At 42.7% G+C, this 23945-nt stretch overlaps 1 protein-coding gene across 1 annotated transcript in view; it reads left to right on the top strand.

Moving 5' to 3' along the window:
• LOC149433872 (vacuolar protein sorting-associated protein 35) overlaps nt 1–23945 on the top strand; it is a gene marked incomplete at its 3' end in the record, with an annotated part of 93246 nt that overhangs the window by 54813 nt on the left and 14488 nt on the right. Inside the window, exons 11-13 of the mRNA XM_089664342.1 lie at nt 3079–3286; nt 5370–5525; nt 22617–22739. Of these exons, the coding sequence (XP_089520468.1) occupies nt 3079–3286; nt 5370–5525; nt 22617–22739 (487 nt within the window). The remainder of the gene's footprint in view (nt 1–3078; nt 3287–5369; nt 5526–22616; nt 22740–23945) is intronic.

The following is a 23945-nucleotide window of genomic DNA, read 5'->3' as shown; positions in this document are numbered from 1 at the left end:
GATGGACTTGTAACCGACCAGGGCCAGGTCACGACCTCCGAGCAGGCCTACCAGTGGCAGAGGCAACCTCCGGGGATGTATAGGTACCGGGAGAGCCAGATGTGAGGAGGACTGCGGGACCTAGCAGGATGGGTCACGGGCAGCGGTCCCGTGGGGTAAGCGAGGTACAGAATCGGCAGGCAGAGAGTAGTCAGGTCACACGCAGGGTCAGCAGGATAAGTCAGTCCGCAGATAGGTCAAACAACCCGAGGATCAGGAGTGGAGAAGGCAGAGTAGTCAGGGCAATCCGAGTCAAATGCAGGAGAAGGCAGCGTAGTCAGGACAATCCGGGTCAAAGCACAGGAGAAGGCAGCGTAGTCGGGGTCAATCAGGGTCAAAATGCAGGTACAGGAACTCAGGATCACAGATAGACCTTGCGGCGATTAGTGACAGTGCAGGGCATCTTTAAATATTGCGCCCTGCACTGTCATTGGCCGTCCAGGACGCGCCCCCGGGCTGTCATTGGCCGCCCAAGGTGCGCCCGCGGCTCCTACTGCGCATGCTCGGCGTCCTGTCATCTGCGGCCCGCCGGGACCTGGTGCTTGTGTCCCGGCGTGAGCCGTCGCCAGTGCACTTGCGCCGGACGAGGAGACGCCGCGTTCCCTGACACAAAGCCATTTTGCCTAGAACCCATAATGGGTTCCTCATGGTTACTGCATCCTCCAGGCCATGGAGCCTCTAAAGTTCTCCCTGGGTATGGGTAGCTGTTCACTCACGGAGAATGTACTTCTAGGAGCAAATTTCTCTTTAAAAAGCGCCATGCACATTCCAGGATAAATATATGATGGCTTTGAGAGCCCTTATGCACAATTTTCTCCTGCTCTTAGTCATTTGCACGTGTAGAGATTTTTATTCCGCTAGGCAGCAGGGACACTTTATCCCGCTGAGTGGTGTTGATGAGGATTTTCTTGAACCCAGATTTATTTTTCTGGCTTGCACTTGGAAGCGTTTGAAATACTGGACATATTTTGGCCTGTGGACCTTTTTAGATTTGATTTTTTTGTGTTTTTACTAAAGGGAGTTATTGCAAGTTTTTTGCTTCGGACTTGTTATTATACCAGCACTGTGGTAAGGTTTACTGTACCTGCACATTCCATGTAAACCAGAGGTATCATTCAGTGTCATGGCCAGTGATACAGTTCAGAAATCTGCTGTTACATGGGGTGCACTGGGATGGGACACAGTCATACTCCTGATCAGCAACAGTTTAGGTGTGCTTACTTAGTGATGGATGTCAGGGCAGCATATCCTTTAACTGAAACCACACTTGGGGAAACCACAGCTTTCCAGCATTAAAGAGTATGTAAACCCAGCATTTCATATTCCTGATATGCGCCTGCTGTACCATGTACTTGTATGAAAAAGTATCCTGTTCTCTTTGTATTGCTTCCTTTGTGTCAGGGCTCCAGGGTATGACCAGAGATATGTGAACTGACGCAGGGAAACGCAGGCTTCAGATATGTTATAAACAATATAATTTATTAATACTAACAATACATAAACGCAGTGCAATACTAAAACATAACACAGTGCAAACGAACCAAACCAAACCACCCACAGATAACAGTACATACAATCCAAGCGTCGTCAGGCAGGCCGGGTCAGTAACAATCGGGCAGGTAGGAACAGGAGGAGCAGGCAGAGAGTAGTTAGGTCACCAGCCGGGTACAGCAACTAACGGGCAGGTAGGTACAGGGGGTCAGGCAGAGAATGGTCGGGGTCACAAGCCAGGGATCAAACAGGAGAAGTCAGCAGAGGTCCGGATCAGGCAGGGTCGGCAACGAATCAGTCAGACAGGAACAGGAATGCAGGTAACAAGATATAGGGGCCCATAGAAAAACACACACCAAGGCACAGACTGCAGGTCTGGCCATCCCTTAAATACACCTGTGATCAGCCTCAGGTGTTTTGGCTGACTGCAGGGTTGAGTCTCTGATTGCTGAGAGCACCCGCTGGCCAGCCCTGGTACTGCAGCCCACAAGGCAGGTGAGTCCCACCATTACTGGCAAGTCCATTCCTGACACTTTGTGTGAAATCCCTGGTGTTCCTGCCAGTCCCTCTGCTTTCCTATTAAAACTGACCACACTAGACATGAGAGCACCGCGTGATCAGTTCTCTAGCAGTGCTGGGAACTCAGCCTGCTCTCCTCCAATCACTTGTCCTGACACTCCTGGTGAGCACTCTTGTAGTCCATTGATTCTTTCTGCTATTCAGTAACTTCTTTCCCATACAAGGTATAGGCAGACCGCTTATGGAGTGTCTGCAGAATCTAGGCATTGCACCTGTAATCTACTGAACGTGGGTGCAATGTCTTATAAAAAAAATATATATTTTTCGTAAAAGATTAACTTCTCCTTTAAAAATGTACAATGTGAATGCTAAAGAGATTGATGAAGGTTTGCATCATACGGAATAGAGAGAAGGTATTAGACCTGGACCACTGAAGAGGTGAGTAGGATAGATCTTCTCCTGCTTCATTTGAATTGTTTTACCACGACAAGGTTGTTTTAAATAGATTATTATTTAAGTTCAGCTCTCCAGTACTCTTCCCCAAGGCAAAGTCTTAGAGAAAGTGTCTAGCTCTGCATAAACATACAGTGAAGGAAATGCGTATTTGATCCCCTGCTGATTTTGAATGTTTGCCCCTCACAAAGAAATGATCAGTCTTAAAAATCGAATGTTCGGTGTATTGTAACACTGAGAGACAGAATACAACAACAAATTCAGCAGAAATGCGTCTAACAAATGACTGATCTGCATGTTCATGAGGGAAATAAGTATTTGATCCCCTTTCATTCAGCAGGATTTCTGGCTACCAGGTGTCTTTCATACAGGTAACAAGCTGAGATTAGAAGCAGTCTCTTAAAGGGAGTGCTGCTAATCTCATTTTGTTACCTGTATAAAAGACACCTGTCGGCAGGGGAGCAAATACGCATTTCCTTCACTGTATGGTAGTCAGAGAACTTTGGAAGCACCTGGTCCTGTTTGTAAAAGAGAGCCCTACATACACTATAGCTTCTTTTTCTTTCTCTTTTTTAGCATTGCCACCAGCAGCGCCGTCTCCAAGGAGCTCACCCGACTTCTGAAGATTCCCGTGGACACGTACAACAATATTCTGACTGTGCTAAAGCTCAAACACTTCCATCCGCTGTTCGAGTACTTTGACTATGAGTCTAGAAAGAGTATGAGCTGCTATGTGCTAAGCAGTGCCTTGGAGCACAACACAGAGATCGGCTCTCAGGAACAGGTAATGTCTGCACTCCAGCCTCGAGATACCATGTTCTCCCTTGTCCCAGGTTTCAGTAATTGCACCTTCCCTGCCAGGAAGAGCTGCTTGCCATCTTATTTTTTTTGTTATGCTTGATTCACCAACATTGGTGAGCTTCCATGTATAGATGTTGCTGTAAATTTAAAGCCCACCACCATTTTTTTTTGGTATGGCTACTTTTTTCCTTGCAGTGTTATGTCCTGTCATGTGACGACAGCTCCTTTTCCTTAGGTAGTGGGTGGGTGCTAAATTCTGCAGAAAGTGGCACTGTTACTTATTTTCAGGTACTTATATAGCGCCGTCAATTTACGCAGCGCTTTACATATATATATTGTACATTCACATCAGTCCCTAACCCTCAAGGGGCGTACAATATTGACCAAGCCAGAAAATTACTGAGCTAGATGTATTTTACACAATGTACTACACTAAGGTCCCTAACTCACATTCATATGTACACATACTAGGGCTAATTCACCTACCAGCATGTCTTTGGAGGGTGGGAGGAAGCTGGAGTACCTGGAAGAAACCCACACAGGCACAGGGAGAACATGCAAACTCCAGGTAGGTGGTGCTGTGGCTGGGATTCGAACCAGCGACCCTAGTACTGCCAGGGGGAAGTGCTAAGCATTTAGCCACTGTGCTGCCCATGTTATCTGCAGGAGTTTCATGTGATTCTAGGGTGCTTTGACTAACCCTGGGGGGGGGGGGGGTCAGTCCCTGACATCCTGGGCTTTAAAGTGTGTTTTATGACACTAGGGATCATTCAGTCCTCACACACTAGACAATGTTGTCAAGCGATCTTCAGTCTGTGATGTGTACTTAATAGAGCAGGGCAAAACTGATACCATGTATAAGGGGAAACTCCGTGTGCAGTAGTACCAAAAAAAGAAGCAGGAAAAAAAAAAAAAAAAGCTGCTAGCACTAGGATCTTCGGTACCAAATCTTCAGAGGTGTATAAAAAGCACAGCGCTAAATACATAAATTACGAATACAAATTATAACTGTATTCTTTTAACATTTTTTTTTTAAACACAACTCTATATCATCCCAAAGAAAATGGTCCAAAAAAAAAAAAAACCCACATAAAAAGTGTAATAACAAAAAAAAAGTACGTGTGCTCATGTATCTACACAAGAGAAGATGAGCCCTCTATTAAAGGCCACTCCCCCTGATGACGAAACATGTTAGTGGGGGGGCCGGCAGTAGTGACATCTGCACACGCGCTGACACCGGAAGCGAGACAACGGCTGATCGATATTTGTGACACATTGTGAATTTGCTTTTTTTGCCTCACATCCTAGTGAGTGTGTACTTTTTAATGTTTTAAAAAATCTTGAACTTGATTTTGCTACTACTATGAAACTCTTTTCCCCTTTTTTGTATGGCTTTTTGTCTGTGGGGATTGCTGGAGCCCTTGATCGGACACCCATTGGGAGATCTGTGGAAGCCAGGCGTCGGTGTGATCTTTAGGGCTGTATGACCATATCTTCATAAATGGTCACATATTTTCTCTTTTTTTCTGGTGGAAGATTAGGATGGATGATGATCTCTACTTGATGTTTGAATAATAGCGATTTGTCTTCTCTTGTGTGGTCACTTGGGTACGCAGACTTTTTTCATTGCACTTAAATATTAAGAGTTTTTTCTTTTTTGGACCATTTTCTTTTTATACGGACACTTTGGAATAATCTATAGTTGTATTTATAATTTATATTATTATTTTTTTAATATATTCGTATTTATGTTTAGCTCTGCACCTTCTTCTAAACACAACTGATACCATGCTTTGGAATTGGAAAGATTGTTCAGCATTCTGGCCTGTGTTTGGCTGTTTGCAGTAGAAACTGGTGAACCATCCTACAAATTATACCAATCATGAGCGTGCTTCAGCATGAAATGTCACACAATTTTGTTTTGGTTCATTACGACACTCTATAATTACTTTTGAGAACAGGTCAAAATGGACGTCGATATTTGTGGCTGGTTTTTGGCAAGTTTTAGAAAACCTTACTGAAATTCTGCTACGTATAGGTATATGATTGCCTTCCTTGCTTTATAGGTGGATGCTATCATGAATTTAGTGTCAACACTGATCCAAGACCAACCAGACCAGCCAGCCGAAGACCCCGATCCAGAGGACTTTGCAGAAGAGCAGGGCCTTGTGGGCCGCTTTATTCACCTATTGAGGTCGGATGATCCCGATCAACAGTACCTGGTGAGGAAACCTATGTGCTAGTTTTTATAATTCTTGATTTCCTTCGTAACATCTGTTACTTGTACATATTTGCCCCATGTGTTTTCTTTCATTTATATTGAGGGACACAGGAATTCTGTTTCTTACAGGAGGATTGGACACTGGCAGACCTACCTATAATAAGGCTTACCAGTAGGTACAGTGAATATCTTCTAAACGTGAACCATTTAGGAGATATTCACCTTTGTAGTAGAGGCCAGTGCCTGTATGTACACTTCACCTTGAATGGAGGGCATACTGGAGTATACCATCCATTGAGAGTGCTGTGTTGCAACCGTGACTCCTGAATGCATGAGTAGGAGTGACGTCATTGCGGCCCAGGCATTCAAATGACTGGAGCCTGCATACCTGGAAGGAAGACCAGGCGAAGAAGGGAGCGCCAACAGCAGTGACAGTCCACTGCTGGAGGGTTTAAAGGTATGTCTGTCATAATTTGCTAGTATGTGGTACATAATGATAGAAACCACCCGAGAGTCCTTATTTTTTTTTTTCCTTTTTCTTCCCTTTTTTTTTTTTTTTTTTCTTTTTTTTCCTTTTTCTTCCCTTTTTTTTTTTTTCTTTTTCTTTTTTTTCCTTTTGGCCTTTACTACCGTTTTACGGCTGATTTTTTTTTTTCCTTTAAACCTTTGCTTCATAAAGACTAGACGTTGCTGGAATATCCTAAAAAGTGAAGTTTGTTTTTCTTGTTAGTGTCTTATCCTCCTGTAGGAGATAAGATAACCCAAAGGTTAAAGATTTCTTATGCCTTTCAAATGAGGTCAGTGACCTGGCTCCACTGTCTGGCAGAGGTGCATAGTTTAGAGAACTCACTGCAAAGAATTACAGATCGTTTTGCAGATAAGACCGGTCAATGTACAGATTTATCCTAGATTGTAAGCTCGAAAGAGCAGGGCCCTCAATCCCCTCATGTTTTGCATTGTATTGGTGTTGTTCTGTCACATGTTCTGTCCCCCTTTGTAATGTACAGCGCTGAGCGAACCATTGGCGCTTTATAAATACTGTATAATAATAATAATGACATTCAGCTAAAGTTAAATAAGCTATTTGGGCAAAATGCCTCCGATCGCTATTACAGCATCGATTACTGACGGACCTGAATGAATATGACCAGTGCTGACTGAGCAAAAACAAAAAGAAACATCCGGCTTTCAGTATGGTGGGAGAGACACTTAGTACTTGTGATCTTTTTAAAAGAATTAGTAGTCATTCTGTGCTAGAGGAATGAAGAGGACAGCAAGTCTCTGAATGTTCTCTTCCCAATACAAAGTCAAACCACAGTTAATTTGCAGCTGATGCAGCAAGACAGAGCCCTTATTTCCATCTATTCCCAAAATAATTATCTGCAAGCCAAACGTTGAAAACCTGCAATGCGACCCTTTCTACTGCACAGATTTGGTCTTGTAAATGGCACACAATTCAGTCCATAGATTGAAAACCATTCGGGAAAACAATAATACTGACCCTGAAGATTCCAGTTTCAAGAAATGTTCAAGTGAAAGTCCACCTTTTTTAAAACTTTAAAGTGGACCCGTCATCAAAAATATTTTTAACCACTTCCAGTGCAGGGTCAGATGGCCGTTTCTAAACGGCCTCCCCGCCCCCTGCTTGTGCGCACTCCCTGGGAGCCCGCAGCACCGCGATCCGGTGCCCGCTATGTCCTCTGGACACAGTGGAACTGTGCGAGGTCCCGATTATGTGATCACTGATTGGCCAATCAGTGATCACATGCAGAGTAGTAAGTAAGCAATTATGTCAGAAGTGACATCTTGCTATGTGTATATGGGTCTCGTGGTACAAAGCTATTCACAACAGCCTTGTACCATGTGACAAGCTGTGACCAATCACAGCTCACACAGTATTTCTCAATGGCAGCAAGAATGCAGCCAGAGAGGAGAAATGATTGCTTTTACAGCCTTTATGGGTATAAAAGCAATCAGTGTTAAAAAAAAAAAAAAAAAATCTTCATCACCCCTCACAAGTAGTACAGTGTCACCATGCTGACACTGTACTGATAGGGTGACTATGTAAAAAAAATAAAATAAAAAAATGTACTAAAATTTTTTTTAAATTAATAGTTTTTGGTTATACACTAATGTGGGTTCTTTTATTTATTTTTTTTACTAAAACGATAACGGAATAAATTTTGGCAAAGATTTATGATAGTTTATTTATTTGCTAAATTTTATAAGAAAAATACTTTTTCATTTACATAGGAAAAAAAATAAAAAGTGAATAAATCCCACCAAAATAAAGCTTTATCTGTCTAAAAAAAATGCTAAAAAATTCATATGGGTACAGTGTTGCATGACCACGCAATTGTCATTCAAAGTGTGATAGCGCTGAAAGCTGAAAATTGGCCTGGACAGGAAGGGGGTGACAGTGTCTGGACTGGAAGTGGTTAAGTGTAGTGTGTCAGTTTAACACATCCAGCTCACATACATGCATACAGTTTCCGTGAAGACTGAGATTGAGCTCTGTAGTCACTTTTGCAGCAGTTGTTTTCTTATTCCGGGTCACAATCCTGCGCAATATCCTTTTGTCGCTCTCGACCGCGCTTGTGCTTATCAGACAACGGTTTCCCGGAAACTGTATATGCTGCCATAACCTCTGATTCTGTACCTGGTGACCCGGTAAATAAATTGGCAACTTCAGTCAGAGGCACCATCTAAGCGGCACCAACAATTTTCCCTCTTTGAACCTCTGTAAGCTCTGACATGACGCCGTCATTTTGATGACTAACCGCGCACTCCAGCCTGCTAATGAAGGGGCATAACCACCATCAGTCGTCTTGCTCTGATATCGAGCCTGGACCAAGTATTGAGGGTTCTTTCCAGGTTTAACCGCCTCCCGCCTGCCATATAGTAAAATGACGGATGCAAGGCGGTTCTCTCGTTCTGGGAGGACGTCATATGACGTCCTCCCATTCTAACCGCGCATGCGCAGCTCCCGTAGCGCGGATCACCGATACACGGAAAGAGCTGAAGTTGTCGGCTCGGTCATGTGATCAGCTGTGTCCAATCACAGCTGATCACATGTAAACCGGGAAATGCCAGTTATCGGCATTTCTCTCCCCGCGAGCTGTCACACTGACAGAGGAGAGGAGAGCCGGTAATCGGCATTCCTCGGAGGGGACATGTACTAAGATCATCAGAGCACTGATGATCTGTGTAGCCCAAGCAACGCCACCTGTCAGTGTCTACCAGTGCCAGCTCTCAGTGCTCATCCATGCCACCTATCAGTGCCACATATCAATGCCCATCTGAGCTGCCTTTCAGTGTCACCCATCAATGCCAGTCAGTGCCGCCTATCAGTGCCAATCAGTGCTGCCTATTATTTATTTATTTATTTATTTATCGTGTTTATATAGCGCCAAAGGGTTTGCTCAGCGCTGTACAATAGGGGGGGACAATACATGAAACAGAACAGTAACATCAAACAGTACACAAGGGGTTAGAGGGCCCTACTCTTTCGAGCTTACAATCTAGGAGATTCTAGCCTATCAGTGGCATATAGGAGTGCTGCCTTTCAGTGCCCATCAGTGATGCCTGTCAATGTGCATCAGTGCCACCTATCAGTGTCCATCAGTGCCCATCAGTGCAGCCTCATTAGCGCACATCAGTGAAGGAGAAAAATCACTTATTTACAAAATTTTATAACAAAAACTAAAAGTATTTTTGTTCAAAATTTTCAGTGTTTTTTAAACTTTTTAAAGAAAAAATAAAAAACCCCGAGGTGATTAAATACCACCAAAATAAAGCTCTATCTGTCACAAAAAAATGATAAAAATGTCATATGGGTACAGTGTTGCATGACTGCGCAATTGTCAATCACAGTGCTGAAAGCTGGAAATTGGCCTGGGCAGGAAGGGGGTATAAGTGCCCTGTAGGCGAGGGGTTAAAGGAACAGATTTGGACTGTTGATTCTTTTATACGGTTAGTTGGACAAGACAAGTATTGTGCTTTACTCTTTTAAATAATCATGTTTTATGCTCAAAATGCTTGCTAGGAATAAATTATCTCTCTCAATTTTATACTTTTCCGCGAAAGTGACAGCTCAATGAATGCAACGTAATTAAGCGGAATATTCACCCAAATATGACAGCTGGATCTCAGTTGTTAGAGATCTGGCTCTATTATCCTGGACAGGGATATTTTGCTTTCATTGTCTGCAATGCTTAGAGCCTTTTGTGTTTGCAGTAAATTACTTTTTTAGCATCCAATATCCACGTACATCCCCCCCCCCCGTCTATTCATTTTTAATATCCTCTTTGATATTCTGAGATCACACAGGATGTCAGGATGACAGTGAAGATGGTCGTTCTGAATGTCCCCGTGTGGCTTTTTTTAATTCTTTTTCATTTTGATGACAGACCTCTTGTCAGGTTGTATTAGAGGAGAATGCCATAATCTTTTGCTGCACGGAGAAATATTCTCGAGCTTTCAATTTTTTCAGAGAGTAATTGAACTGCCATTTGTTGTCTCTACTATTTTAAGTCTTTAAAGGGACTCGGTCACTTTGCCGGGAACAAGCAAGGTGACTGGGTCTCTTTACGCCCTGATACACTTAGGAAGAGGCAAGTCCTCGAAACGCGTCAACCTTTTGGATGTCTAAACTCCCTATTGCGGACTGTTACTCAGCGCGGTGTTGACCCAGCTGTTCTTTTATGATGTGCCTTGACTATATTGTCGTTTGTGAGTACAACACCTACTTTATTTTTTATTAAACATTTTTTATGGTAATGCACTAGGCCTGTGCGCCCTCTCTTTGTTCTTTCCCCATTCAGTATATTTGGATTCCCCCGGTCCATTTAAGGGCAGCAAGGTGTGCATGTTCCAGGACATTCCTAATGTGGTTGTAGCATCGAGTCCATCCCCAAGCACAGGAGCATTTGTGTTTGCTGGTTCTTTACACTTAGTTACCTTCCCTGCACTGCCCTTATGCACTGTCAGAACCACTGCAAAATACCTGATGGTCCCCGCTATGTGGGAGCATGTGACCTCCTCATTTGACGCAGTGCCTGGGGCCTAGTGGCCATTCGCCAGGCTCGTACACGATCACATAAGGGGGTAGCAGTACATCAATAAACCTGTATTGGCTTCTACTGATCTACTTCTGTTCAACCACCATATTTTCACTCAATCAGCTGACATTCTTTCCATGTATAGCCAGCTTTATGGAGCACTGGAAGGAAGGGGAGGTAGGAGGCATGGGATTTATTTATTTTTAGTTTATTTCAGGTACTTATATAGCGCCGTCAATTTATGCAGCACTTTACATATATATATATATATATATATATATATATATATATATATATATATATATATTGTACATTCACATCAGTCCCTAACCCTCAATGGCCGTACAATCTAAGGTCCCTAACTCACATTCATACATACACATACTAGAGCCAATTTAGACAGGAGCCAATTAACCTAAAATGTCTTTGGAGTGTGGTAGAAAACCGTAGTACCCGGATGAAACCCACACAGGCACAGGGAGAACATGCAAACTCCAGGCAGGTGGTGCCGTGGTTGGAATTTGAACCAACGACCCCAGTACTGCCAGGCGGAAGTGCTAACCATTTAGCCACTGTGCTGCCTGTGGGATGCCAGAGAAGCGAGTATATACTACCTCTTCTATTGCAGGGATGGCCCATTTACATTTCTTTTGGGGGCTTGACAGGGTCACAAAGCTGTAGTAGTATTTGTGTTTGATGTACAGGTGTTTTTTTTTTTTTTGTTTTTTTTTTTCTTTCAGCTCTGATTATTATTTCCAGTTATTGTAAATACAATAGTTATGCCTAAAGAGCTACTTTTGCCACCATTTTGCTGTGTCCTGAACTTGTCTTGGCAATGTACATGATCAGCCATTGGCAGCCTTCCTGTGTATGTAATAATGTAATAGACATCCTTCCTCTCTTTCCTGTGACGATGCAAAGTTTAATGTAAAGCCGTACAAAACCTGGGGAGATCGACTTCTCAGTTGTCTTCTGCCGCTCCAGTTTAAACAAGGTCACCGACAGTCCGTTCACACCGCTCGTCTTCCAGCGGGAAGGCATTGATTAAGTTTTCTCCTGCCGAGACTTGTAACATTTCCAACGGTGGTTTATCTTTTGGACACGAGCGGCTGACAGCACTTCATTTTCATTGAATAGAAGCAATTTTCGATGAGTGTCCCCTGTGCACTGTATAAGAACACAACTCCATATTTGCGCTTTCTGTGTCCCTCATACCCAGAACTTCCTCTTTCCGTCCACTATGCAGAAAAATACAGCAGTTAGGGGGGTTTTGGGGAAAAAGAAAAGAAGGTCCAGCTGGGGAAAATTGGGCCATATTCCGAATTGTTATAAAATTGTTTTAAAAGTCGAAAGAATCCTGCTTATACCACCGCATGTCGTGGAAAACGGATAGCTATCCAGTCTGCCAATTTACGTGGAATCTGAGACCCCCTGGATCACACGCTTTCCTGGAATCTTTGATCGATCTTCTCTGTGTGTTGATTGTTATGCTAGCAACAGCCAATCATTTGACTACATATTCCCTTTTTAGATGTATATATTTTGTATTATTTTCTCAATATTACAGGGTTCTCCTTTCAGCACCCAAGACCTATAAATACATCTGAAAGGATTAGTTCACATTTCTGAACATGTTACACCCATATTTAGGGTGTAACATGTTCAGCGTGCATCCCCAATTCCAGCACCTGCTCATCATCCAGTGTGCCCTCCAGTTCAGGAACAAATGGCATTTCTTTCCTCCTCCGGTTATGTTCCCGAAGAACCACCTCTTAACCCTCCTCCACTCATTGAAGTTGGATCGGCTTGTAGAACGAAAACACATCCGAAGTGTAGGGTATTAAAATCAACAAAGTACTTTATTTGAAATGATTACACTCACAAATAAAAGCAGTGGAAACGGCAATCCCTTTCACATCAAACATACTTGCCGGTACTTCCAGGTGTCTCCTGCTTTTGAAGGCAGCCTACATCTTTCCTTCTCTTAAATGTTATGTTCCCACAAAATTCAAATATACGATCTTACATTTTAACGTTACATTTTAGCATTGTTCCAGTTGATACCTTTTTGTGTACATCATAACAAGTACTATATATTCTACTGAACGAGTAGTTCCTCCCCACCACCAGTTGAACCCCAGGTACTGAAAGTGAGCAGAGCCATCCATGCTCATAGACTTGCTGTGGATAAATCACAGACATCCGCCTTATTGTATTCACTAGCATGGTAATGATGGTCCCCGCCCTAGGAGTGCCCCCTGTAATGTGATTCACCCTGTAGTGGGTTTTTGTGAATGCCTGAGGTCTTGCCTCTTACCCTGAGCCTATATGGTCATGCGGTCACAGCAAGTCTGATTCTGGGCCATCAGGCCCACCCTGCAAGCCAGAGTACTTGGTGTCACTCTTGACTCCAATCTATCCTTCCTGTCCCAAGTCCAATCGCTAACAAACTCATGCAGACTCCACCTCCACAACATCGCCAAAATACGCCCATTCCTAATCCCAGAAATCACTAAACAACTCATCCACTCCATCATCATATCACGACTGGACTACTGCAACTCCCTCCTCACTGGCCTGCCTCACCACAGACTATCCCCGCTTCAGTCTATCCTGAATACGGCAGTCAGACTCATCCACGTTACCAACCGCTCCATTTCCGCCACCTGCCAATCCCTCCACTGGCTTCCGATTGCCCAACTTATCAAATTCAAAATGCTTACACTGACGTACAAAGTTGTCCATAATACCGCCCCAAACTACATCTCCGACTTAATATCCAAATATCACCCAAAACGCACTCTCTGCTCCTCACAAGACCTCCTTCTCTCTTGTTCCCTGCTCTCCTCCTCCTATGCCCGCCTCCAGGACATCACCCATCCTCTGGAACTCCCTACCCCAATCCATCAGACTAACACCTACTCTCCTCTCCTTTAGGCGCACCCTGAAAACCCACCTCCTTCAGGGAAGCCAACCCCGCCCCTGCTAATTGCCGATCTCCTTCACTCTTCCTACCACTCTATCCCCCACAGCTTTTCCTCCTGTACCACTATCCCCTCCCTCCTAGAATGTAAGCTCCAAGGAGCAGGGCCCTCGAACCCCTTGTGTATCGTATTGTTATTGTACTGTCTCATGTATTGTCTCCCATTGTAATGTACAGCGCTGAGCAAACCATTGGCGCTTTATAAACACTGTATAATAATAATTCTAGGCAAATGGAGGATAGTCCCATTGTATAGGTGGCCCAGCTTACATTCTACTATCAGCTCTTGGACTGTTTGCAGCATGTCTTCTACAGCCTGGAGTCGTGTTGTTCTCTGAGCTTGGAGTCCTCTTTGGCTCCATTTGTTGTGGCTGTGCCCGACTCTCTTTCGACTGAGTTCTTTTACCACAGTCATGCGAGATATTATGACACAAATCGTCCCGTTACTTGCTGACCCTGCAGAGGTGACGTTCACTTTCCTTTTTCCTCTTCTGAAGTTTATAGATCTGATTTGCCAGAAGTCTTAGTGGTGGCTTACCATTTTGTAATTCCAGATGGACCACGTATGAATGCTGCAGCTTTTTCCACTTTCTCAAGTTGGTGCAGACATACCATCATTCATAGTCTCAAGGATCAGGTTCCACCTTTAACATCAAGGTGCACGCTCCTAGGTTTCTGAGCATCTTTTGGGCTTTTTCACACTAAACAACTTTATTCCAGGTTTGCAAGGCTGCCTCCTGGTCTTCTGTTCACACGTTCTCCAGGTTCTACTAGGCGGACTTTTGTGGCTTCGTCTGAAGCCAGCTTTAGGCGAAAGATCCTTCATGCAGCTTTTCGTGGGCAGTTCCCTAATTATCTCTTGTTTTCTTGTACCTGTTAGCAGTTGTTTGCTGTGTTGCCAGCCCCTCAGTTGGACTGCTTTTGGACGTATTAAAGGTTAGTTTTTTTTTTGTTTCTTAAAATAACATGCATGTCATAATAGCCTGCTCTGTGCAGTGGTTTTGCACAGAGCAGCCCCGATCCCTCCCTCTTCCAGGATCCCTCACTGGCACTTTAGGCTGTGGGAGACCAGATATAGTCATTGCAGGGTCCTGGGCTTAGTAGGACTTTAACAACTTTCAAAACCATCCACAACTCTGCAACCAGCTAAATCATTAACCTAGTCTCAAAATACCAACCAAATCATTTTCTTCATTCCTCCCACACCTGCTCTCTAGCTCCCTTGTCACTTCCTCCCATGCTTGCCTGTAGGACCTCTCCCATTGTATGGAACTCCCTACCCCAATCTGTTTTTCAACAACCAGCTAAATCATTAACCTAGTTTCAAAATACCAACCAAATCGTTTTCTTCATTCCTCCCAGAATTCCTGCTCTCTAGCTCCCTTGTCACTTCCTCCCATGCTTGCCTCTAGGACCTCTCCTGAGCCTCTCCCATCGTATGGAACTCCCTATCCCAATCTGTTTTTTGGCAATCAGCTAAATCATTAACCTAGTCTCAAAATATCAACCAAATCGCTTTCTTCATTCCTCCCACACCTGCTCTCTAGCTCCCTTGTCACTTCCTCCCATGCTTGCCTGTAGGACCTCTCCTGAACCTCCCCATCGTATGGAACTCCCTACCCCAATCTGTTTTTCAACAACCAGCTAAATCATTAACCTAGTCTCAAAATACCAACCAAATCGCTTTCTTCATTCCTCCCAGACCTCCTGCTCTCTAGCTCCCTTGTCACTTCCTCCCATGCTTGCCTCTAGGACCTCTCCTGAGCCTCTCCCATCGTATGGAACTCCCTACCCCAATCTGTTTATCTCCTACTCTGTCCAATTTTAGGTGATCCCTGAAAACCCTCGTTAGAGAAGCTCATCCTGCCCCCACATAACAACTGTACTTTCACTTTCTCCATCAGCTCACCCCCCCCCCCCCCCACACACAGTTTTGACCTTTTTTTGTATCACTTGACGCTCCCTGCTACCTTGGGCTGGCCTACAGTTCTTCTGTTTGCCAGTGTCCAGTCCTCCTGTAGGTGGCAATATAACCTGAAAGACTTCCGGTGTCCCTCAATGGACAAATTTTACAGTGAATACAGAAATACTATTTTATTTTTCATTGTTATCTACTCTGTGTTAAATTTATCAGATGATTGTTGGAAAGGTATATACAGTACATGGATGGATATTAATATTTGTTATGAATATGGGTGGATATTTAATATTTGTTATGAATATGGGTGGATATTAATATTTGTTATGAATATGGGTGGATATTCATATTACTTTCTAGGATTTCCTTTGCTGTTAAGTACATAAAGTTTCCCTTTTTGGAAGACAAGGAACTCCTTTTATGAAGCATATTCTGAACATCTGGAATTAATAAGAAACAGAACAGGAAGTAATGGAAACAGAGACCAAAACACAGGAATTAATTAGAGCACCGTCTCCAGCGCAGAACGGGTGCAGGTTGGGAATTAGGGGCCGTTCTTGTTTTCGCAGGAAATCCTTGCCTGTTGCCTGCCGGTAGCTGTTTTATCAATCCAAACCAATTAAATAAGTAATGAATGAGATAATGAATCGCTTAGCATTTGCAGGAGAGCCCTCCTTGGTATCTTGACTGGTTTACATAGTAGGAAATCAATCAGAGTTTGGAATTAACTCAAGGATCTGCAGAGATGGTCTCAGCCACAGAGTTTTTATAATGCAAATAAGGAGCTTCATTGCAGAAAGAAACCCGGGCGATGGAGCATCTGCTGGATGATTTTTTTTTTAAAAACCTGATTCTTCGAGATCGTTAATTAAATTTTAAAGTAAATGTAAACTCTACCCCCGAGTTTTTTTTAGTTTGCTAAAGCAATGTGTATCACAATTGTCTGGAGTTTTTGTTTTTTTTTTGTTTTTTTTTTTTTCCCGAATATTAATTTTTAAAATTAGTTTTTAAAGCTGATCTCTGATTTTTAGTGAACTTTAAATAGTTTGTTAGGACCAAGCTGGTACAAACAAATGATTTACTTCACAGAGATTCTCAGCGCTTTTTTTTTTTTCTAGGACATGCGATTCAAAAACCGCACCAGAAACGTAACGCTGATGTGTTTTTGATGTGTTATTGCTGCATTTTCCATGCATTTCAATGAAGAGGTGCAGTTTTGCTTTTTATTTTATTTGTGTATTAATTTTTTTTCACTGCACCAAAAATGCAGAAATCAGCATTTTAAAAACCGCACCTGACCCCCAACGGATTAGTGGGAAGAGTTCCATAGAAATACACGGTCACATGTTTTTCTTACGCTTTTTTTAATGCAAAAGTGGAAGAAAAACGGACCAATGTGAAAGCAGCCGAACAGATGGAACAGCTGGGAACGCTGTATGAACAGTAAGTATCTTCAGCTCCGTTTGTGTTCTAGCAGTGGGTTAGGAACTTTCTGTTCCACTCCCAGAACAAAATCCGGCCTATCTGTGATTGGCTGAATCTGAGATTGTGACATCATCCATCCGCCTCTCCACTTCAGCCATTCAGAAGAAGCCTTGTATTCATTCATAGACTACAAAGCTCCCTGTGAATGAATGAGCAGCGCTCAGATCGACTCTATTTTGTGCCAGGATGGGACGTTACCTGCCTGCTGCGAGATAACTGCGTACTGTGTATGTCTGAAGGTGCAGCGATCAGAGACTCTGCATCTGTTGGCCAAGCAAATGGTTTGTTTGTACCAGCTTGGTCCATACAAACTGTGTAAAGTTCAATGAAGCCGAGAGTTCAGCTTTAACATTTTTATCATTCCTTGTTATATCTGTGTTGGCATTCTGCTGCAGTTTCTTTGTAGCTACTTACAGTGTATACTTTCCTAAAAGCACTCCCACCCCCCCCCCCCCATACCACCCCCAGTCCCAAATAACAAATGGTGTAGGACTGGTTTTTTTTGGAGGGGGGGGGCTTTTTTTTTGTTTTTTGGGGATTTTTTTTTATTTTTGGGACTGTTTCTGTTTGGGGGACTTTCTTTTTTTTTTGTTTTTGAGGGGGGGTAGACTTTTTTTTTTTTTTTATAGGGACTGTGTTTTTTTTTGTGACTGTTGTTTTTTGGGACTTATTTGTCGCCCATTTTTTTCGCCGTTGATCCTATTGTCTTTTCTTATATGCTTTGTTGTATTCACTTAACACTTGATGTCCTTTTACCAGTTGGCCACGTTTTTGTTTGTTGTCACTTTTTTATGTCACCTTTTTATATCGCCATTTGACAACATTTTCTCATTTATCCACTGCACACTTGATGATTTTTCTTATTCACTATCTGGCCACGTTTAATATTTTTTTGTCATTTTCTTATGCCACTTTTTTTTTTATCACCATTGACAGTGCTTTTGGTTCTTCTAATATGGTATCTTTATGCTATTTATCCACCGACATTTGATTTTTTTTTTTGCATTCACTTTTTGACCACATTTTTCTCCTTATTGCCACTTGTTTCACTCCTGTGGATATTATTGTGCACACTAGTTACTTGGTGTATGTGATTGTTCACTCATTTTCAGTTTTATGTGATTGTTCACTCATTTTCAGTTTTATGTGATTGTTCACTCATTTTCAGTTTTATGTGATTGTTCACTCATTTTCAGTTTTATGTGATTGTTCACTCATTTTCTGTTTTTTTATGTCATTGTTCACTCATTTTCTGTTTTTGTATGTCGTTCACTAATTTTCTGTTTTTGTATGTCATTGTTCACTCATTTTCTGTTTTATGTATGTGATTGTTCACTCATTTTCTGTTTTATGTCATTGTTCACTCATTTTCTGTTTTTTTATGTCGTTCACTCATTTTCTGTTTTTGTATGTCATTGTTCACTCATTTTCTGTTTTTGTATGTCATTGTTCACTCATTTTCTGTTTTTGTATGTCATTTTTCACTCATTTTCTGTTTTTGTATGTGATTGTTCACTCATTTTCTTTTTTATGTCATTGTTCACTCATTTTCTGTTTTATGTATGTGATTGTTCACTCATTTTCTGTTTTATGTCATTGTTCACTCATTTTCTGTTTTTTTATGTCGTTCACTCATTTTCTGTTTTTGTATGTCATTGTTCACTCATTTTCTGTTTTTGTATGTCATTGTTCACTCATTTTCTGTTTTTGTATGTCATTTTTCACTCATTTTCTGTTTTTGTATGTGATTGTTCACTCATTTTCTTTTTTATGTCATTGTTCACTCATTTTCTGTTTTTGTATGTCGTTCACTCATTTTCTGTTTTTGTATGTCGTTCACTCATTTTCTGTTTTTGTATGTCGTTCACTCATTTTCTGTTTTTGTATGTCATTGTTCACTCATTTTCTGTTTTTGTATGTCGTTCACTCATTTTCTGTTTTTGTATGTCGTTCACTCATTTTCTGTTTTTGTATGTCATTGTTCACTCATTTTCTGTTTTTTTATGTCATTGTTCACTCATTTTCTGTTTTATATGTCATTGTTCACTCATTTTCTGTTTTTGTATGTCATTGTTCACTCATTTTCTGTTTTATGTATGTGATTGTTCACTCATTTTCTGTTTTATGTCATTGTTCACTCATTTTCTGTTTTTTTATGTCGTTCACTCATTTTCTGTTTTTGTATGTCATTGTTCACTCATTTTCTGTTTTTGTATGTCATTGTTCACTCATTTTCTGTTTTTTTATGTGATTGTTCACTCATTTTCTGTTTTATGTGATTTTGTTCACTCATTTTCTGTTTTATGTGATTTTGTTCACTCATTTTCTGTTTTAGGTCATTGTTCACTCATTCATCTATCAGTAGTTTTTTTGATTTATGTGTTATTGTTTTATTGAGGTTTACTCTTTTTTAGGGAAGTAGCGCAGCGCCATCTTTTTTCACACATTGGTTTTACTACTTGATTATAGTTGAGTGTTAGCAGCCACTTCATTTTTGGGTTAGTCCATTTGGCAGCACAGCAGGATTTTTTTTTTTCTTTCAAGCTGTAAATGTGAGTTTTAATTTCAGATCCAGTCTGCATTTTGCGTACATTTGTTATCTTTTGTTCCTGTGTTAATCTCTCGGCAGTTTCATATTTTTCGTACAGAAAATTATATAGTACATGGGTAGCAATTTGATGTGCTCTTGAGCGGCCTGCCATATCTGATATTATTACTGCCCAGATGAGTACTTTTCATGTGCTGGTCGTGATGGAAAAACTGGGGGTACCTCTTTGAAGTTTGTGTATTCTGATCTCATATACCATATCAATGCCATTCCCCGGGTTTCAAGACTTTTCTCCATAACTCACCTCTAAGGAAAGCCTACGCGCTTTCGCAATCTGCGGCTATAATTGGCTTTCCCAGGAGCTGCGTCTATTTAGACCTGTCCAATTAGGCCTCACTTTTTAAAAAAAAAAGCAAAACCTGTAAATTTCTCTGCAGTAAAACCTCTTGGCAGTATCTTGGAATAAGTCATTTGATAAATGTTAATGTGTCTTAGTAACCGCGTTTAGCTGTGCTGTGTACAAGACGGTATGTTGTAGAACTTGCAGTTCCCTTTCATTCAGATCAGTGTTAAGTCTTGAAAAGGAACTGGGGTGCATTACATTAGGCGGTTTAATCCTCTAGCACAGGGGTCTCCACACTTTCCGAATGAAGGGCAGATATACTGTCCTTGAGACTTTGAGGGGGCCGGACTGTGGCCAGTGTGAGTAGAAAATACCCCGATTGTCAATGGGAATAAACAATGCCTCGTCATTGGTATTAGTGGGAGGAATAGTGATCCATTGTTGGTAGTAGGGGGAAAAAGGGTGCCCCATCATTGGTATCCGGGAAAGGAATAGCGCCCCATCATTGGTATCCGGGAAAGGAATAGCACCCCATCATTGGTGTCAGTGGGAGGAATAGTTTCATAACAATGGTGTCAGTGGGAGGAATAGTGCCCCATCATTGGTGTCAGTGGGAGGAATAGTGCCCCATCATTGGTGTCAGTTCTTGGAATAGTGCCCCATCATTGGTATCAGGGAAAGGAATAGTGCCCCATCGTTGGTGTAAGTGGGAGGAATAGTGCCCCATCATTGGTATCAGTGGGAGAAATAGTGCCCCATCATTGGTATCTGGGAAAGGAATAGCACCCCATCATTGGTGTCAGTGGGAGGAATAGTTTCATAACAATGGTGTCAGTGGGAGGAATAGTGCCCCCATCATTGGTGTCAGTTCTTGGAATAGTGCCCCATCATTGGTATCAGGGAAAGGAATAGTGCCCCATCGTTGGTGGAAGTGGGAGGAATAGTGCCCCATCGTTGGTGGAAGTGGGAGGAATAGTGCCCCATCGTTGGTGTAAGTGGGAGGAATAGTGCCCCATCATTGGTATCAGTGGGAGGAATAGTGCCCCATCATTGGTATCAGTGGGAGGAATAGTGCCCCATCATTGGTATCCGGGAAAGGAATAGCACCCCATCATTGGTGTCAGTGGGAGGAATAGTTTCATAACAATGGTGTCAGTGGGAGGAATAGTGCCCCATCATTGGTGTCAGTTCTTGGAATAGTGCCCCATCATTGGTATCAGGGAAAGGAATAGTGCCCCATCGTTGGTGGAAGTGGGAGGAATAGTGCCCCATCGTTGGTGGAAGTAGGAGGAATAGTGCCCCATCTTTGGTGTCGGTGAGAAGAATAGTTCCATAACATTGGTGTCAGTTGTAGGAATAGTGCCCCACCAATGGTATCCGGGAAAGGAATAGTGCCCCATCATTTGGTGTCAGTGAGAAGAACAGTTCCATAACATTGGTGTCAGTGGGAGGAATATTGTCCCATCATTGGTGTCAGTGGGAGGAATAGTGCCCCATTATTGATGTCAGTGGGAAGAATAGTTCCATAACATTGGTCTCAGTGGTATAAATAGTGCTCTATCATTGGTATAAGTGGGAGGAATATTGCCCCATCATTGGTGTCAGTGAGAGGAATTGTTCCATAACATTGGTATCAGTAGGAAGAATAGTGCCCCATCATTGGTGTCAGTGGGAAGAATAATTCCATAACATTGGTGTCAGTGGGAGGAATAGTGCCCTATCATTGGTGTCAGTGGTAGGAATAGTGCCCCATCATTGATGTCAGTGGGAGGAATAGTGCCCCATCATTGGTGTCAGTGAGAGGAATTGTTCCATAACATTGGTGACAGTAGGAAGAATAGTTCCATAACATTGGTGTCAGGAGGAATAGTGCCCCATCATTGGTGTCAGTGGGAGGAATAGTGCCCCATCATTGGTGTCAGTGGGAGGAATAGTGCCCCATCATTGGTATCAGTGGGAGGAATAGTGTCCCATCATTGGTATCAGTGGGAGGAATAGTTCCCCATCATTGGTGTCAGTGGGAGGAATAATGCCCCATCATTGGTATCAGTGGGAGGAATAATGCCCCATCATTGGTATCAGTGGGAGGAATAGTGCCCCATCATTGGTGTCAGTGGGAGGAATAGTGCCCCATCATTGGTGTCAGTGGGAGGAATAGTGTCCCATCATTGGTGTCAGTGGGAGGAATAGTGTCCCATCATTGGTATCAGTGGGAGGAATAGTGTCCCATCATTGGTGTCAGTTGTAGGAATAGTGCCCCATCATTGGTGTCAGTTGTAGGAATAGTGCCTTGCATCAGTGGGTGGAATAGTGCCCCAAGGACCTGGTAAAGGCAAGCAAAGGGCCACATCTGGCCCCCGGGCCACAGTTTTGAGACCACTGCTCTAGCACCACTGTGATGTGCTATCCATGTTGTTGCCCTAATCTTGCATTGCGTTCCTGCCTGGAGCCAAAGAAAAGAAACGGGACAGAAGCCCATAGCAACCAATCACGGCTTTCATTCTCTGCACAGAAATGCAGCTGTAGCCTGGCTCTAGTAGGTAGCACACCTTCATTGCCTCATTGGTAAAATTCGGATGTGTCCTCTCTTTATAGAACATGCATACCTTCATTAAATTTGTATTTCTATGACCGTCCCTGACAGTCTAAGCCCAGTTCCTCGGTACAACGAATTACTGAATTGTCAAGGATTGCAGCAGATGCTTGCTGTCTTATTATGCCAGCTTTCTTAATATTTGTATGTTTTTTTTTTTAGATCCTGAATACTGCTCGGAAGCACTTTGGTGCTGGCGGGAACCAGCGAATACGCTACACGTTACCCCCTTTAGTGTTTGCAGCCTATCAGCTCGCTTTCCGATACAAAGAAAATTCCAAAGTGGTGAGTAAATGGTTTGTGACTTCTTTTGGAAACTTTATTGGTTACAAGTTAAGCTTGTTTGTTTTTAACTTTTTACCTGTTGTCGCCTGTGTAATGTAGCAGACGCAGTGGCAAAAGGGTGGGCTTTAGTGCCCGCATGCCACACATGTGCTTTACTGGGCGACTGATGTTTTTGTGCCAAGAGTGCACTGCTCTTGGCACCCACTAGTGATCTGTAGCCAGTGGGACTGGCTCTTGAGCATGTGATCACTGGGACATCCAGTCACATTGGTCACATGATCGTTGATTTTTCCTTCCTCCCTGGTACAGACCCAATTAACCCCCCTGGCGGTATTCCCGAGTGTAGCTCGGGGTAAAGTTTTAGCACCACAAGCGGTAACCCCCCCGAGCTACACTCTGGAATACACTGCAGCGTTGCTCCGGGATCTCTTTTGCACTTACCTTGTCCTGCGCTCCCGCGATGTCCCTCCTGCAGTGTCCCCAGCAATGTCCTCCGGCCGATGCCGGCATCTGTCTTCCGGGTTCCATTCCCTGCGACGTCGGGACGTACGGGGGACGGAACTGGCGGGAAATTTTAAAAATGTCAAAAAGTGACATTGACTAAATTCACTAAAATCACATAGTATAACATTCCTGTATCAAACCATTTCACATACATTGTGTCCCGAGTGCTTTGTCCGGCGCCCTGCCTGCATTTTTACTGTTCTTTCTGCCTGGAAACTGAGAAACGTCCATGGCGTCCAAAAAGCGTCCCTTTAGGTCAGACGCGGTTTTAGACCGGCTAGAGAACAGCGATAGTAAATCAGAACCACTTGCAGAATTGAGTGATAATGATTCGTGGGGAAATTCGTCATCAGACACTGAAAACGATTCTGCGACTGAGCTCAGCGATGTGTGAACTTGGCGCTCTATTTCACATTTCAGTGTTTTTGGTTTGATTATATTATTGAATTACATTTATTATTATATTATTTTTTATGATTATTTATTATATTATAATTTTATGATTTCGTGTTTCAAATTTTAACATACCCGGGATGTTTACTAGACTCTTGTTCGGACAGATTTCAGTGAGTTATTCCTAAAAATTACAGGCCTACAATAAAAAAAAATACATATTTCCATGCAAAAAAATGTACCGCTTTGAGCACAGAAATATGGACATAATCAGACCACTAGGGAGGCTACAGGGGTGCCAGGGCTGAT

This window comes from Staurois parvus, unplaced genomic scaffold (genome assembly GCF_062004578.1).
Source record: "Staurois parvus isolate SC_StPar_1 unplaced genomic scaffold, SC_StPar_1.0 ptg001888l, whole genome shotgun sequence".
NCBI classification, from domain to species: domain Eukaryota; kingdom Metazoa; phylum Chordata; class Amphibia; order Anura; family Ranidae; genus Staurois; species Staurois parvus.
The sequence above is the reverse complement of the archived record's forward strand: the minus strand, read 5'-3'. Positions and strand labels throughout refer to the sequence as shown.